The 18,325-nt window shown below is 38.6% G+C and overlaps 1 protein-coding gene, 1 long non-coding RNA gene and 1 other non-coding gene across 5 annotated transcripts; 2 read left to right on the forward strand and 1 right to left on the reverse strand.

Annotated features, from left to right (window-relative positions):
* Nucleotides 1–566: 566 nt before the first annotated feature.
* Nucleotides 567–673, forward strand: LOC141635346 (small nucleolar RNA R71). The gene has a single exon (XR_012540042.1). It is a non-coding gene; the product is annotated as a small nucleolar RNA R71 (small nucleolar RNA).
* Nucleotides 674–8,441: 7,768 nt separating this feature from the next.
* LOC141632882 (uncharacterized) lies at nucleotides 8,442–10,263 on the forward strand. The gene is made up of 5 exons (XM_074445386.1): nucleotides 8,442–8,750; nucleotides 8,874–9,038; nucleotides 9,157–9,365; nucleotides 9,441–9,640; nucleotides 9,749–10,263. The coding sequence occupies exons 1-5, from the start codon at nucleotides 8,442–8,444 to the stop codon at nucleotides 10,261–10,263; spliced, it is 1,398 nt and encodes a 465-aa protein (XP_074301487.1).
* Nucleotides 10,264–10,735: 472 nt separating this feature from the next.
* LOC141633441 (uncharacterized) lies at nucleotides 10,736–14,299 on the reverse strand. 3 transcript variants are annotated; one of them, XR_012538207.1, is made up of 5 exons: nucleotides 14,088–14,299; nucleotides 13,386–13,508; nucleotides 13,077–13,224; nucleotides 11,940–12,898; nucleotides 10,736–10,987 (listed from the first exon to the last, which is right to left on the reverse strand). It is a non-coding gene; the product is annotated as an uncharacterized LOC141633441 (long non-coding RNA). The 3 variants fall into 3 exon arrangements; XR_012538206.1 differs by having other exon boundaries at nucleotides 11,940–13,224; XR_012538208.1 differs by having other exon boundaries at nucleotides 10,736–10,994; nucleotides 11,940–13,224.
* Between the last annotated feature and the right edge of the window lie 4,026 nt (nucleotides 14,300–18,325).

An 18,325-nucleotide genomic window follows, 5' to 3' on the forward strand; every position in this document is an offset into this window, starting at 1 on the left:
TGATAACCCGGTGGAGGGACATACTTTTGTTGTTGAGGGACATAGGCATTTTGTTGTGGTGGGGGTTGAGGGTTGAGCACATTGTTGCTAGTGTAAGACAAGTTCGGATGGAATTTTGAATTTGGGTTATAAGTGTTAGAAAATGTACCCGGTGGATATGAAATTTGTCTTAGAGTTTGAAAAGCATTTACCTCTTCAATGGGGGCTCGACAATGAGCGGCGTAATGACCCGCACCTCCACAACCTTCACATACAACGATTTGGCTTGTTGAAGACACGACATTGAGTTGTTGAAGGAATCTTTAGCATCTCTTTCCGCCAATTGTTGTTGAAGCAAAGCAATTTGAGCTAGCAAAACGGAGTTGTTGGAGGATTCTTCTTTACCTTTGGATGGCACAACTCGGGAATTGACATATTGGGCATCATGGACCACCATAGATTTGATCATGGCATGAGCAAGGTCGGTGTCAATTTGATCAAACCGCCCACTGTTGGCGGAATCAAGTATCCTTCGGGACTCGGCACACCATCCATTGTAGAATGTTATTGCTAGAAACCAATCATCTAGCCCATGATGTGGTCATTGACTTTGAAGCTCTTTGTATCTCTCCCAAGCCTTATATAAGCTCTCAAGAGCTTGTTGACGGAATCCGGTAATTTGGCTCCTCAAAGTTTGAGTTTTCTCCGGTGGAAAAAACATTTGATAAAAAGCAAGAGCCAAAGTCTCCCAATTGGTGATTCCCATGGCGGTGCGGTCAAGGCTATTGATCCAAAGCTTGACCTTGTCCTTCAAAGAGAAAGGGAAAAGTATTTCCCTTATTTGGGCTTGAGTGACGCCCGTTTGCCGGATCATGGAGCAATAGTCACAAAAGTTTTGCACATGCAAATTGGATCCTCCAATGGACTTCCCCCAAATTGCTTCCTCTCCACAAGGCTAATGAAAGCCGGTTTGATCTCGAAGTCCGGCGCGGTGATTTGAGTGGTTGTGATTCCGGCCGGAAGCATGGCCACGGTGGGCTTTGAGTGATCGGAAAGTTTCACCATCTTTTTGGTAGTAGATGGTGGTGGTGGTGGAGTTGATGAACAAGAAACCTCCTCCTCTTCAAGAACCTCTAGATCGTCTAAGTAAGACTTTATAGCACTTTCAACTTGTACGGGTGAAGTGGCTTCTTTCACTTCCTTCCAAAAACGTCGTCTTCTCCTAAATGTTTTCTCAGGATCGGAATTCGGTGAAAGCAATTCTCCACTACAAGAGGACCTGCGCATAAGAAAACAATTTCTAAGAAAATGATAAGTAACGGTCTCAAGGAACAAGTGTTCCCCAAGACAAAGGAAAACAAGATAAAAATCGACAATTCAAAAAGAAATAAAACCGTTTCCCCGGCAACGGCGCCAAAATTTGATAGGCTTATCGCGTACCTATGCAAAGATAAATTCCCTAAAACAAGTAAATGTAGTAATAGGGGTCGAACCACAAGGAAACGGGAATTACGTTGTGAATTTCTATGGGTAGATTTTTATCAAGGTCGATTTCGTTTTTGGTTTGACTTGGTTGTTTGATTGACTAATAAAAATTGTAATGTAAATTATATGATAAAAGATAGTCCAAGGGGTTCGGGTCACACATGCAAAGGTAAACATATGATCATGATAAACTTGGTACTAATAACATTGTCAATTGCTTAGGTTTAGAGACACCCACCTTACGATATTAGTGTCAACCATAGACCGGGTCCTAGAGAAACTCTCGTCCATGACTAGGTCGTCCTACTATACATGCTTAGTCTAATTCAATTTCGTGCCTCTCGACTTATAGAATAAATGAACAAACTTAATCAATTGAATAAGGCCTTAAACAAAGATTAAACGTTATGGCACAAGCATGTAATAGAAGCAATTTAAACAATATTATTATTAACCTATTTTATCATGTTATGTACTTGATTTTGCATGGCTCCCCTAGCCCTTAGACTGAGAGATTTAGCTACTCATGTTAAGGTGTAAATTGCAAACTAAATTATGAGAAATGTTAAACATGGTTATATGATTTATATGAACTAAATGTTTTAACATGTAAAAGAAATAGAACTAAAGTAATCTAAAAGGAGTGCTTAATTATAAACTAAATAGAAATGTAAAACTATAAATATAAATACCTTAAAGAGATAAACTTGTATGGAAGAACAAATAATAACCAAATGCTTGAATAAGAAATGCTTGAAAAATAACTTGTAGAACAAAATGTTGAAGGATTGAACTAAGGAAAGCTTAACAACTTGTAAACTAAATTGAGAAAACTAATTAGAGAAATATAAAGCTTAAGGCTATTGTAAAGTGGAAATGGGACGTAAAATTCGATGCCTAAAACCTTGGAATACCTCTCCTATTTATAGGAGAGGAGAAAGAAACGTAAACTTGCAAGATGCATGCGGCCCCGATCGGGGTTGGGTGGCCCCGATCGGGGTCGTCTGTTTCTGGGTATTTTCTCTTAATTTCTCACTTAATTGGTTGAGGAATCCTAAGAGCGTGATTAATGACCCTTAATGCACCCGGGTAAATGCTCCATCTGTCATCTTTAGAGCTCCCAAAAAGCATCCTAAGCATGTTGGAATCTTATGCTTTCCACCTTGACATGGACTTGAACATTGGGCTTTGACTTTGATTGTTGGCAACATTCGCATTACACATATTAATCCATCAATTTCTCCATGCAAAACCCAATCCAATGCTCCATGCTTAGTCCAACACTTGGTCGTGATTAGCTTAGTGAACTTGGTGTATAAAATGATAGGAAAAAGCCTCTAAATGCTTAGATTCCTACATAACCGTAACAAACACAACAATACACCGAGAACACAAGATTAGCTCAAAAATATACTAATTAAAGTATGATTAACAATAGAAACCGAGCTAAAATAAGGGGTAAAAGTATGTAAATTATGCACTTATCAATTTGACTGGATTATCTCCCTTAACTCGGTCCGGGATGTCTTACTTTATGCTCAGACGTGTGGTGGTTGATGCGGCGGAGCGCAAGTGTGCCAAGTATCAGAGCTTGTGTGAGGCAGTTGGATATAGGTTCTTACCTTTTTCTTTCGCTTCGTTGGGGGAGTTGGGGACGGATGTTGTTGGTTTGCTCAAGCGGATTCAGAAATTTTCTGTTTCCTAGGATGTCGGGGCTCGCGCAGCTGCTTTTATTTTTACTAGACTTAGCTTTGCTATTGCTAAGGGAGTGGGTGCCCAGATTGTATCTCGGCTACCCACCAATTTCTTGTAAAATTTGATTTGATCTGAATAAAAAGTTCCGGTTTTTTAAAATATTAATAATAATAATAATAATAATAATAATAATAATAATAATAATAATAATAATAATAATAATAATAAAAATAATAATAATAATAATAATAATAATATTCGATGGGCATGATAAGCCCCAACGTCCGACGGATCTTTTGCTTTATTTTTGGTACATGGGACGAGATGTGTGTGTGTGGATTTGACTGGATCATCTCCTTTGACTCGGTCCGGGATATCCGACTTTATGGCCTAAAACGCGGTGGTTGATGCAGCAGAGCGCAAGTGTGCCAAGTTTCAGAGACTGTGTGGGGCAGTTGGATATGGGTTCTTACCTTTTTCTTTCTTTTCGCTGGGGGAGTTGGGGATGGATGTTGTTGCTTTGCTCAAGCGGATTCAAAATTTTTCTGTTTCCCAGGATGCCGGGGTACGCGCAACTGCTTTTATTTTTACTAGACTTAATTAGCTTTGCTATTGTTAAGGGAGTGGGTGCCAGGATTGTATCTCGGCTACTCATCAATTTCTTGTAAAATTTGATTTGATCTCACTAAAAAGTTCCTTTTTAAAAAAATAATAATAATAGTAATAATAATAGTAAAGTACTAATAATAGTACTAGTAATAATAATAATAATAATAATAATAATAATAATAATAATAATAATAATAATAATAATAATAATAATAATAATATTCGATGGGCATGATAAGCCCCTACCTCCGGCGGATCTTTTGCTTTATTTTTGGTACAGGGGACGAGATGTGTGTGTGGATTTGACTGGATCATCTCCTTTGACTCGGTCCGGGATATTCGACTTTATGCCCAGACGCGTGGTGTTTGATGCGGCTTAACGCAAGTGTGCCAAGTATCTTAGCTTGTGTGAGGCAATTGTATATGGGTTCTTACCTTTTTCTTTCTCTTCGTTGGTTGAGTTGGGGACGTATGTTGTTGCTTTGCTCAAGCCGATTCAGAAATTTTCCGTTTCCCAGGATGACGGGGCTAGCTTAGTTGCTTTTATTTTTCCTAGACTTAGCTTTGCTATTGCTAAGGGAGTGGGTGCGAAGATTGTATCTCGGATACTCACCAGTTTCTTGTAAAATTTGATTTGATCTCTATAAAAAGTTCTGGTTTTTTAAATAATAATAATAATAATAATAATAATAATAATAATAATAATAATAATAATAATAATAATAATAATAATAATAATAATAATAATAATAATAATAATAATAATAATAATTTTCTGTTTCTCGGCTCCCCACCAATTTCATGTAAACTTTTGTTTTTCATTTAATGAAAGTTGCGCGCATAATAATAATAATAATAATAATAATAATAATAATAATAATAATAATAATAATAATAATAATAATAATAATAATAACAATAATAATAATAATATTAATAGAAATAATAATAATAATAATAATAATAATAGAAAAAATAATAATAATAATATAAGTAATAATAATAATAATAACTATAATAATAATAACAATAGTAATAATAATAACAATAATAACAATAATAACAATAATAACAATAATAATAATAATAATAACAATAATAATAACAATAATAATAATAATAATAATAATAATAATAATAATTGAAATAATAGAAATAATAATATTAATAGAAATTATAAAAATAATAATAATAATAACAACAACAACAACAACAACAACAACAACAACAACAACAACAACAACAACAACAACAACAACAACAACAACAACAACAACAACAACAACAACAATAATAATAATAATAATAATAGTGATGATGATGATGATGATGATGATGATGATGATGATGATGATGATGATGATGATGATGATGATGATAATGATAATAATAATAATAATAATAATAATAATAATAATAATAATAATAATAATAATCGATGGGCATGATAAGCCCCTACTACGTTCAACGGATCTTTTGCTTTATTTTTGGGACACGGGACGAGATGTGTGCGTGGATTTGACTGGATCATCTCCTTTGACTCAATTTGGGATGTCTGACTTTATGCCCAGATGCGTGGTGGTTGATGCGGCGGAGCACAAGTGTGCCATGCATCGTAGCTTGGGTGAGGAAGTTGGATATGGGTTATTACCTTTTTGTTGTCTCTTTGGTGGGGGAGTTGGGGACGGATGTTGTTGCTTTGCTCAAGCGGATTCATAAATTTTCTGTTTCCCAGGACGTCGAGGCTCACGCAGTTTCTTTTATTTTTACTAGACTTAGCTTTGCTATTGCTAAGGGAGTGGGTGCCCAGATTATATCTCTGCTACCCACCAATTTCTTGTAAAATTTGATTTGATCTCAATAAAAAGTTCCGGGTTTTTTAAAAATATACAATAATAAAAATAATAATTGGCAGACATTTATTTCACGACGGTTCCTGCTGCCTCAGAGACTGTTTTCTCTTTGACACCGCGCCAGCTTGCTTTATGGCAGTCTCAGCAGGGTTCTCACTCCTCAGATTGGTTACGTGCGGTTCCTATCTCAGGGTTGGGGCAGACTATGAACGGGAGGACTTACCGTAGTGTGCTGGGGTATCGTCTGGGTGTTCCGTTATTCACGGTATCTAGGCCTTGTCCTGCTTGCTCTCAGGTTTTTGCTGGGGATGTTTTTGGAGACCACGTTGTTTCTTGTACTGGTACTGTGGGCGTTAAATATCGGCATAACCTTGTCCGGGACACTCTTTTCGACATCTCCTATAGATCTGGTATAATTGCGGGGAAGGAGGTTGATATCGGTTTGGTTGATGGGCATGGTGGCTCTCTTCGTCCTGCGGATTTATTGCTTTATTCTTGAGACATGGGGCGTGATGTGTGCGTCGACCTGACAGGTTCTTCACCTTTGACTCAGACTGGGTTGGCAGATTTTGTGTCGGGTCAAGGGTTGTCGATCTTTCGGCGAAAGTGTGCTAAGTATGGGGATTTGTGCGCGGTAGCGGGTTATGGTTTCCTACCTTTCTCTTTCTCTTCTCTTGGGGAGCTGGGTTCGGTTGCTGTTGTCTTGCTCAAGCGGATCCAGAAATTCTCGGTATCTCAGGATGCGGGGGCTCGGGTGGCCGCTTACATTTTTACTAGACTTAGCTTTGCTAATGCTAAGGGTGTGGGAGCCCAGATTGTCTCTCGGCTCCCCACCAATTTCATGTAAATTTTATTTTTATTTTAATGAAAGTTGCGCGCATCTTATAATAATAATAAAAAAATAATAATAATAGTAATAATAACATCTTATACTAGGATGGATAATAAAATCCTGCCTAATAATAATCAGAAAATCCTACCTAATAGAGAGATAGTTGAAGAGGTGACAAAACCTTATACTTTTCATTACAAAACCAATAAACCCGAAAAGGATGGATTATTTTGTGAAAGAATTTTTGGTCCGATAAAAAGCGGAATTCGTGCTTGTGGAAATTATCGAGTAATCAGAAATGAAAGAGAAGACCCAAATTTTTTTGAACAATGTGAAGTCGAATTTTTTGATTCTCGAATACGAAGGTTTCAAATGGGATATATTAAATTGGCCTGCCCCGTAACTCACGTGTGGTATTTGAAACGTCTTCCTACTTATTTCGCGAATTTTTTAGATAAACCTCTTAAAGAATTAGAAGGCTAGTATACTGCGATGTGTGACTTGATCAAAATTCTGATTTTACAGATTTGGACTGAAAAACTGTCATCCCATTAGGGGATGCCCCGGCTTTGACATGACTCTTAGGAGGAGTAACATGAAGCTCGGAATTATGGGTGTATTGAATACTTCTAATTAAAGGAGGAATTGATCCATGGTCGATTTCGTACGTTGCTAGCACTGTGGGCGTTAAGCATTGGCATAACCTCGTTCGTGACACCTTATTGGACATCTGCTATAGGTCGGGGATCTCCGCTGGTAGGGAGGTTGATATCGGTTTGGTAGATTGACATGGTAGCTCCCTTCGTCCGGCGGATATGCTTCTTTACTCCTGAGACAGGGGGCGTGATGTGTGTGTCGATCTGACGGTCTTCCCCTTTCTCGATCGGGTTGGTTGATTTTTTGTCCGGCCGGGTTGTTGTTGATCTTTGCCACCCAGAAAGTGTGCCAAGTACCGGGATTTGTGCATGACGGCTGGTTATGGTTTTCTACCCTTCTCTTTCTCTTCGTTGGGAGAGCTGGATACGGATCTTGTGGCTTTGCTCAGCGGATCAAAATTCTCTTTTCTCGGGATGCACGAGCATGCGACCTTTTACATTTTTACTAGACTTAGCTTTGTTATCGCTAAGGAAGTGGGGGCCCAGATTGTATCTCGGCTGCCCACTAATTTCTTCTAAACTTTAGCCTGATTAATAAAAGTTTGTGGTTTATAATAATAATAATAATAATAATAACAATAATAACAATAATAATTATTACAATAACAACAACAACAACAACAATAATAACCTCTCTTCTTTCTTTGACTAAAAATTCTCTCTGAAATTGCGACAACTGAGTGGTTCACTCGTCTCTGCCGCCATGCCGAGGGGCCGATCGCCCAAATTACCGGTCGTCGCCCGTCACTCTCGCTAATCTGACTCCACTGCAGAGATTCCATCACCAGCTGTTGATTCTGAGCATCGCTCTCCCGGTTCTGCGAATTTGGGGGATTTCTTAAACCTCAATCTATCGAAAACTGTGCAAGTTCCTCCTATGGTGAGGAGCGTTTCTAGGAAAGGAACTGGGACTTCGTCTCCTTCTTATGGTTTTAAGGGGAGGGAATCTTCGAGTAACCCTAATTCCGGATTGAAGGATACACAACCGGTTGTTGGGGAGCCCGATATTCCTCCGTCTGGCTCTGCAGTGCCATCTACTGCTGTTGTCCCTGCCCGTAAGCCGTATGCTAAGGTGTTGAGGACTTCGGGGAAAGGTATGTCTCTTAGCTATGTTGAGCCTCCTCTAACTGAGGTTGTGATTGAGGAAGCTGATATAGTGGAATAGGTGGAATACTGGAGTTGTACTCTGGTGGGTACTGTCATGGGGCGTAAAACTTCTATTATATTGAGCTGAATAGTTTGGTTGCTAAGCATTGGGGTCATATTGCAACACCAGAGATCCTGTATTTCTCTAGGGGGTGGTATTATTTAAGATTTTTGAGTAAGGTGGACATGATAAGTGTTCAATTTCAGCCATGGAACCTTAATGGTTTTCCTCTGGTCTTTAAGGGATGGTCCCCCACAGTAGCTGCTGAACTGGACGTGGTTACTACTGTGCCTGTTTGGGTCATTTTCCCGAATTTGGATCCTTACTTTTGCTCGCAGACTGCTCTCGGTAAAGTTGCTAGTTATGTGGGTAAACCGATTTGTGTTGATGAAACTACTACGAATAAGAGCAAAATTGCTTTTGCTAGAGTTTTGGTTGAAGTAGATATCTCTAAAGAGCTCCTAAAACCATGGCTCTTCAAACTCCTTATCGTGGTAAGATATTCAAAAGATAGTCTATGAATGGGTTCCCACTACTGTAATCTATGTAGGAAGGTGGGGCATACTAAGGACAAATGCAATAGGAATGCTCCTACCCATGTGTATAAGCCTGTTCAGAAGGAGACCACTGCTGTTCCTGGGCCAGTGATGCAAGACAAGGAGGGATTCACTCAGGTGCAATATTCCTCTAAGCAGACTCCCACAGAGGAGGTAGTGACTACTTCTATTCAGAACAAATTTTCTGTTCCTACCCAGGAAGTGGAATCCGTCACACTTGAAATGGTTATCAATCAAGGGACTGTTCATGTGGAGTTGGACCTAGGAGGGATATACCCCCCTACTCACAATGTTCATTTCCTCCTGGAATGTGAGGGGGATGAATGACCTCCTAAAACAGCAGGAGGTTTTAGACTTTCTGTTGAGGCACAAAGTGGATTGTGGTGCTGTTATTGAAACCCATATCCAACCTAGATATGCTCATGCGGTTCATAGGAAGAAATTTAGGAATTACTCTCTACTAAATAATTATGGCTCTCATACTGGAGGAAGGATCTGGTTGCTGTGGAATCCAGGTACAGTTCATATACAAAAACTGGAAGAGGGTGCACAGTACATTCATTGTCTTGTTACCCATATTCTTACCCAGAAATATTTTCTTGTGACGTTTATTTATGCTTATAATAGATCTGGGGATAGAGAGGCTCTGTGGAACAGATTAAGATGCTTCTCCCAGGGGCACCAGATCCCTTGGACTTGTATGGGAGATTTTAATGTCTCTTTAACTGCTAAGGAGAGGTTGGGATGCCTTCTTCATGTTAGAGAGATGGCTGAGTTTAGAGCTTGCTTAAGTGACTATGATATAGCTGACCACCCCTACACTGGTGGTATATACACCTGGCATAACAAGCAAGGAGGTTCCCCTAAGTGGTCCAAACTAGACAGGGTCCTAGTGAATTCTGCATGATATACTTATATCTCTGCTTCCAATGTAGTATTTTTGCCAGCAGGGGTTTCAGATCACTCATCTCTCCTTCAAAATGTTAATCCCCCTGGCTTCACTACCGCTAGGCCTTTCCGTTATGTTAATTGCTGGTCTCTTTCTCAGGCCTTTCAGGAGTGTGTCCAGCATATTTGGCAGCTTCCTTCTAGGGGGAAAACATATAATCTTTTCCATAAACTCAAGCTCTTGAAGAGGGAACTCAGGGGTCTTCTTATTTATGAGTTCTCAGGACTTTCTCAACGGGTGGAGGAAGCTAAGAGTCAGCTATTAACCTGCCAATTGCAGATGCACAATGCTCCCTTGAATACTCTTCTTCTTGCTCAGGAGAAGGACTGTCTCAGGAAGTATACTATTCTTAAGCCGGCAGAAATAAAAGTCCTTGCTCATAAGGCTAAGCTTCAGCACCTGCAGCTCAGTGACCTTAACTCCAAATACTTCTATGCTCATATTAAAGCAAGAAGAATTAGGAATACCATAGGGATTATTGAGGATGCTCAGGCCCACTAATGGAATAAACCCCTATTGCGTTAGTTGTAAAGGGCCTTTTGCGTCGGTTTTCGACTGACGTATATTGAGGGGTCGTATTTGATATGCGTTAGTTGTGAAACTGACGCAAAAAGTTCAACATTTACGTTAGTTGTGTCTTAAAAACCGACGCAAAAAAGCACCATTTGCGTCAGTTCTATCCATAGCAAATAGTTATTATTTGCGTCAGTTCTTTATAGAACTGATGCATTTCCTTTTTTTTCGTCATTTGTTATAAGAACTGATGCATTTGATATTTTGTTTTAGCGAAAATTCATTTTTTTCCTCTTTTGTTTCATTTCATTCAAGAACCGACCAATTTAATAATGCATTTTTTTATATCGAAAAATTTGCTACCAAAATTTCGGCACCACCTCTCCATAAAATCGACAATCCAAATACAAAAACTTAAAAACCTGCAATAAAAAATCCAACCAACCACTAATACATCACATGTAAAACATTACATTTCATTCAACCAAACCACGAGGTTCCGAATACAATCCAATGTATAAATAATCCACAAACGTTTTTGTTACTAAGCTAATCTATACTAAATGTTCTCTAAACATTTAGTAAACTTACATAAAATTATATACCAATCCAAACTCGATGCCACAAGCCTAACACAACTCAACGTCTCAACCGGACATACTCAAGTAGTCAATAGTGCTCGATCGGAGTAGCAGAAGAATATATAGATCACCTGCAATCTCCAGGAGAAAGGTCAATTAGATATAAATATAACTATATGTTTAAGATCCTGCCTTTAATCAATCACACACTAAGACATCATAACAAAAACTTAAGACTAACAAATTACATTATCAAATAAGGTATTCTCAAAGAAAAACCTCGTGGGTAAAAAATACCATCCTGAATTAAAAGCATACGAACGGTCAATTATGGTTGAAAAAGGTGAAAAATCAAATTAATGGGAACCTTGTAATAGTGAAATGTGACAATTGAAAAGTATTATGCAGCCATGAAATATAAAAGAAAGAAGATAAAGAGCAAGCACGAGACTTAGAAGTGACAAAGACTCCCGTAAAAGACTCTCTTATTCCATTTGACAGCCATTTTTGCAGCCCGGTTTATATAAGCTTCACCAGCTCCTCCGAATTCCTTAACCTCCTACCCATATTCATTGTCAATGTAGCAAAACATGTCATCCAAGTGAGAACTAATTCCCAAAAATCCGTAAAAAATACATAAGTGACGAACCAGTACATCTACATTATCTTTATATAATAATTTGATCAAGTTCAACAAGATTTGTTAGGAGTATATTGGAGAGATGAGCCTTAATTTAGTCCAAAGTAAATCACAACCACAGAAAATGAAGAGTGAAAGATGAGAACAGAAGATTGATGCGACAAAAGCCATTAATGAAGAAATTGGGTATCAGTAGCGAGCAATGATAAAGGTTAAATTCAACAGAAGCTAAGCAATACAAATCAACAATTTGATAGAATACTTGACCAAGAATGAATTAGCAAATACGCTGTTTATTCTAAATTTAAAAAGGCCTTACAAGCACTTAAATTTAATTTTAAATAACAAATTTACTTAGTATCATTCTTGTGCTAAAAGAATACTACTAAGATCAGAACTTGGTTTACATTAATCAGCTTTTATATTGATCATAGAACACAAACCTGTACTGTATCAAAAAAGGTGCTCTTTTCTGTATTCTTGCACAATCACTGGGACGCTTGTAGGTGGCACCTACATGCAGCATTAGTCGAAATATTAGAGCAGGCAGCTATCCATAAACTGGTAAAAGCCGCATATAACATACTCACAAACTGGCAATGGCAAGAAATGCAATAGTTGTGCTAGAATTTCCCCAGCACAACTTTGATGCCACATTAGAACCATAAATTAGTTCAGATATCTAAAAGTGTATGAGACTATAATAGAATGACAATTAAAAAAAATCCACAGCCCAGAACGAAGTTCGGAGATGGTGCTTGATCAGAACTTCAGAAGGCAGTTACTAGTTTAGACTTTAGAGGTTTCTTTAGGGCAGGCTAAATATTCTAGACAATAACTTTATGAAGGAAATTCAGTGGTTACTTTGTAACGTACATTCAGAATATCCACATGCCTGAAACTTAAAATTGTAAGCTTCAGGTAAAAATGATACTTCCTCTTTCCATGAATAACTTTCTCATTTCCTTTTTGGGGCATCCACAGAAAACTCACTTCAAATTTTTTTTCCTTTTTGTGTGTTTGTTGTGGTTATTATGATTCACGGTCTCAGGCCTTTACTCAGCCTAAATATTCATTAACATTTTAATATGCTCCTTAGTTCTCGTGCAAAAGGAATTGAGAAGTTGATTCATGGATGATGTATCTAGTTCAACAGCTCAGAAGAATCCAGGGTAGAATTTTACAAACACAGAGAATAGGTAACCACAAATGATACTTCCCATTCCATAGTCGTGGCAATCATTGATGTGTAATCTGAGGGAGTAACATCATATCTGCAAATGGCAAGACGTTCTAGAATTATTTTCTGGAGAGAATTTTGTGTCCTCATTTGATCCCATCACCAGGTTAATGTGAGTGTACGTACAACTAAGCCCTTAGCTGACCAGCCTACGCAGCAATCCTTGACAAAGAAATCGGAAATTCATCAAAGTTAGGGCTTGCTTCTCCCCAAATATTCAACAATTTCATCAAATCAAAATCAATTAAGCACAAGGTAACATTAGTTTAACAATAAATTACATTTGGAATGAAATTGATAAAGAAATTGGAAAAAAACAAAAAGTTAAGAAGACAGAAACCCTTTGAAAATCGCGAGGAGCGACGCCTGGAGGTAGAAAGAGTGAACATGGCAGATTAGTGTCGACGCTGGTGGCGTTGGTGAGTTTGCGACTAGGATCTTTGACGAGTACGCTGGTGGCGTTGATCGAGAAGTAGCAATAATCTCAACTACCCATCATCAAAAATCACAAACCCATAAAAAATTAACAACAATAACAAACATATACACCATTATACAGAAATTTGAAACCCCTAATGAATGCATTTCCACAATCCTTAACTCTACATTTAAATTATAATTAGAAAAGTACTAGTATTAGGAGTTATACCTACTACATACTACTGGTCACCGATGGTGGTGAAGAAGGCAAAACTGGTGCGACGGCGAGGACGAATCATTCACCAATGTGGCGATCATTGCTTCCTGTTGGACGCTTGCTTATGACGGACAACTGATACAATCAATTTGGTGAAGCTTTTGAAAGAAATTGATAACATTGTGAAACTAGAGCAGAAAGAAGCAAAATAAGAGCAGAAATGATAACAATTCAACAGATTTGAATGAAAAGTAGGGCAATTTTCAGAAGAAATTGATATCTCATCGCCATTCTAGAACAAATCAGCATGATTATAAAGTGGAATAACATGATAAAATCAATCAAAGTAAGAAAATAGGGTTTATAATTTTGTGGAAATCCGAAACCTTTATTGTGAAACTATAGAGTTAACACCACTCACCATGAATGGCATGTATTTTCACACAAAAACACCCAAATTCATCAAAATTCAGGTGAGCTCTCATATTTTCATAGTCCATAAATCAAATCAAGCAAGGCAAAGAATCGAAAAAGGTAAATAGAAGGTTCACCCAAATTCATCAAATTTAGGGTTTCACTTTCCCCCAAAATACAGCAATTTCCTCAAATCACAATCAAATAATACAGCATAAGATAACATTAATGATGTAACAAACAAAATCAGAACTAAAATCAACAAAGAAATTGAAAAAATGAGATTGAGAAGAAACGAACCTAGTGAAAATCGAGAGCCACAAGTTTGGGACTAACGGCGATGGCGACGACTTTGCGACAATCGGCATTACAGCGTAAGCATTTGGCTGCGTTGGATCAGTGGAGTGTGGCATCGCACGCGAGAAGTTATGGAGTGATAGTCGAGAGTGACTAAGGTTAGAGGAGGATATATTGAATATGTGAGTACTGTGAATCTGTGATAGGGTATGAAACTGTGAATAGGTGAATAGTATACGAATGTTTAATATTTTTTAATTAAACATTAGTTGCATCGGTTTCAGGTATAACTGATGCAAAAACATAATATCAAATAAGTCGGTTTAGTAATATAACTGATGTATTTGATCAAATACATCGGTTTTGCTGAGAACTGACGCATTATATACGTCAGTTTTTTCCAAGAACCAACGCAAAAAGCTTCACTATAGGGCGAAATTCCATTCCCGCCAAAACTAAGTACTTTTTGCGTCAGTTTTTGTACAACCGACGTAAATCGACTGACCCAATAGGTGTTTTTTGGTACTCTCTGCCAGGGACAGGCTTAAGTTGATCAGGCTTTCTTGGGGTTCTATAAGGACCTGCTGGGAACTACTTCTCTAGTATCTCCTCTCCCAGAGGCTCTTTTTGCTACTAATGTCCTCTCTTCTACCACTGCTTTGACTGTTCCAGTTAATGTTAAGGAAATTGAGGATGCTCTATTTGTAATAGACAGAAATAAAAGCCCAGGGATAGATGGGTATTCATCTGGGTTTTTTAAGGACTCATGGGCTACTACTGGCTCTGGCTTTGTAGAGGCAGTCCAGAAGTGTCTTTGATTCCAAAAGTTGAATCTCCTAAGTCTGTCACTGAGTTTAGGCCAATTTCCTGTTGCATAGTATTTTACAAAGCAATAAGTAAAATTCTGGCCAATAGAATGAAACCTATTTTGGATGCCATTGTCGGATTGGAGCAAGCTGCATTTATAGATGGGAGGGATTTTTTGACAATTCCATGCTGGCTCATGAAATGGCTTTCAAGTATAATAGAAGCCTTATCACTCCCAGATGTATTTTAAAAATTGACATCAGAAAATCCTTTGACTCTGTTAATTGGGATTTTCTGGCTGATTGTCTGAGGCTATTTAAACCCCCCCCCCCCCCCCCCGGCTCTTTTAACTAAGTGGGTGCTAGCCTGTGTCACCAACTCTCACTTTTCTATCAATGTCGATGGAGTTACAGAAGGTTTCTTCCCTGGGAGGAGGGAACTGAGGCAGGGGGACCACCCTTTCTCCCTATCTCTTTGCCCTGTGTATGGAAGTCTTGTGTCGTCTTCTAAGAAAGCTCCCTACTGCTCCGGGCTTTTCTTATCACCCTAAGTGTGTGAGGATTAATCTCAGTCATTTAATCTTTGCGGATGATTTGTTGGTTTTTACTCGAGAAGATTACCTTCTATTCAAGCTGTTGATTCTTACCTAAGAAATTTTGCTGCTTATTCTGGTTTACAGGCCAATCCTATGAAGTCTAGCCTTTATTTTGGAGGTGTACCCCTCAGTTGAAGGATTATATTCTTACTGCCACTAGTTATGTTGAAAGTGCATTTCCTGTTAAATATCTTGGTATCCCCTTGTTTAGTTCAAGGCTTACTCATCCTATGTTTGCTCCTCTGCTGGAGAAGATCAGGCAGCATGTCAGTCATTGGGCTACTCATTTGCTTAGTTATGATGGTAATATTCAACTTATTAATTCTGTCATTTTTGGCCTGAGCAATTTTTGGGGTTCAAGTGTTCTTTTGCCAATTGGAATTTTTAAGAAAATCAATAAGCTTTGGAAGGATTTTCTTTGGGGTATAGATGCTGGCGCTTGTAAGCTGACTTTCAAGAGGTGGCTGATACGTGCATTTTATATAGTCTTTTTAGCATATTTTATGCACGTATTTCTATGCTTTTATCGTAGTTTATGCTACGAAATGCCCCGAATATGCTACTTTGGGTTATTTTGTCTTACTTGCAGGAATGGACCAGAAAGTAGTGAAAACGAGCCTTTTACCGTCCGTTTTGCATGCATTTAGAGGAAGAGTGAATTTGGAGCGGAATTATGGCTGTTTTGGGATGCGTGAAGCTGTTTCGGGAGTTAAAAGGACAAGTCAAAGTCAAACTAACGAGAATTATGAGCTGCTGAACTGGTCGATCGAGTGGTTTTAGGTCAAATAATCAGTCGATCGAGTACTTTAGCTGGTCGATCGACCAGTTCCATATTAGTGTTTAGTCGATCGAGCACTTTGTTTGGTCGATCGAACGGTCTGAGCCTTAGTTTGCTCGATCGAGTGGTTTATCCTACGGGCTTGGGTTTTTTAGGTTTATTTCCGTCATTAGGTTAAATAATTCCTATTTTCTTATAAATAGGAAGGTAGGACGTCAGTTTAAAGGGGGCTTCTCCTCTCTGATTATTTCGAATACACTGTTACTTTTGTTCCTTAGTTCCGGATTTATTTCAGTAATATTTCTCTCCCTTTTCCCTCTTTAATTTAATGTTTATTTCTCTTCCTCTCTTTATTACTTATGTTCTTTATTTAATTATGTTTAGCTAATTCCCTTAATATGATAGGACTAGGGAAGCCGTGGTAGCAATATGTTAGGATTGACATGACTAGATTAGTTTTGCGATAAGAATTGTGTTAAGCAATATAATTGTGATTAGGTTGAATGAATGCATGCAGGAGACCGATTTATTTAGTTACCCCCGACCTGGATCGAAAGATTGGAAGGTAAGGCTTGCTTAATTACAATAGGTGATACCTAATTAGGGCGAAAGCTAAGTTAGGGAGACCCTAGGGCGATTAGAGACCGAAAGGGTATAATCGTAGGTTTAAGGACCGAAAGGTGACGACCTCGCTCTTCTTATCAATAATTTAATCGACGCAGTTGACTCAATAGTGTAGCTGCCACGGTAGACCGATTCCTAGCATATTTCTCTCTTTTATCTGATTTGCCCTTGTATTTCTTCATTAATTTCTCTCGCCTTAATTCTATTAGTTTTGTCAAAACATTTCAAACCCCCAACTTGTGACATTAGACAGACCGAATAGACAAGTAGATAGTAAACCGCCTCCCTGTGGAGATCGACCCTACTTATCGCTAGCTTCTGTTAGTTATATTTAGGTATTTATTTTTGGTACATAACGACCGTATCAAATTTTGGCGCCGTTGCCGGGGAGGCAACTATTTATTTATTTGTTTAATTTTGTCTGTTTTTAACCTCAGGGAATTTTTCCCTTGAGGCCGTTCTAATCTTTTTCTTTAGTGCTGTTTTGATAGGCCTTACAGGTTCTACCTAGACAGTTCTAGGTGAAATATTGTCAAAGGGAAGGCTTGAGTACCTTTGACCCATCACCTATGTCCCATTATATGGCGCAGCAGGTGATTTACTGCGGGAGATGTGGTTCTGCTGAGCACAATGCAGTTCTTTGTATGGCAGAAAATGACGCGGTCTACGAGTTCAAGCGCTGGGGACGTGTTAGCCATTCCCCTATAGTTGTGCCGCCACATCCACCCTATCAATGGCCACCGCAACAAGATCCTCCTGATATACAGAAAGAAGAGGTTGTGGAGCTGAAATCTCTGTTGGAGACACTTGCATCCCTAGTGCAAGAAGATGATAGACGCACTTGTGCGCGATTTGATAAGCTCGAGTCTGAAATTGCTCAGTTAGTAGCTGAGTCGGATAGTTGGCAACCAGAAGAGGTGTACTTTACTGACAGCGATTTTTCCCCTGAAGAACCCGTGTTGCCCGATGCTGAGGATGATTTATATGACTCGGACGACGAATTTTTATCATATTTCAAGATCTTACACGAAGATTTCAGCGCTGTACAGAAAGAATCACTCGATCGAGTGACTTATGATAGTCGATCGAGTGAAATTTCAGAAGAACCAGTCGATCGAGTAGTTCAAATCACTCGATCGAGTGAAAATCAAGAGGAAAGTACTCGATCGAGTGATAATTCTGCTCGATCGAGTGAGTTGGCCAGCGAGAGCAATGATTTGTTGCTTGGGTTCGTTTTAGACGATGATTTTGATGATGACAATGGTTATGGTGAATCACCCCTTTTCAAGGCCGAGTTGGATGCACTTGAGGCTGAGATTTACGGGATGAAATCCACTGAGGAGGTTGACGAAGAAGCAGCTGAGTCGGTAATTGCTCCTAGCACGGAAGAGGTAATAAATTCTTTTATCTATGATTCCATCGTTGAGAGCAACCAAC

This window comes from Silene latifolia, chromosome Y, assembly GCF_048544455.1.
Source record: "Silene latifolia isolate original U9 population chromosome Y, ASM4854445v1, whole genome shotgun sequence".
NCBI lineage: Eukaryota > Viridiplantae > Streptophyta > Magnoliopsida > Caryophyllales > Caryophyllaceae > Silene > Silene latifolia.

Coding starts and splice junctions, on each gene's coding strand:
- LOC141632882 (XM_074445386.1), top strand. CDS start 8,442: ATGATAAGTGTTCAATTTCAGCCATGGAACCTTAATGGTTTTCCTCTG. Junction 8,751..8,873: donor TCTTCAAACTCCTTATCGTG/GTAAGATATTCA, acceptor AAGCCTGTTCAG/AAGGAGACCACTGCTGTTCC. Junction 9,039..9,156: donor AATCCGTCACACTTGAAATG/GTTATCAATCAA, acceptor CTAAAACAGCAG/GAGGTTTTAGACTTTCTGTT.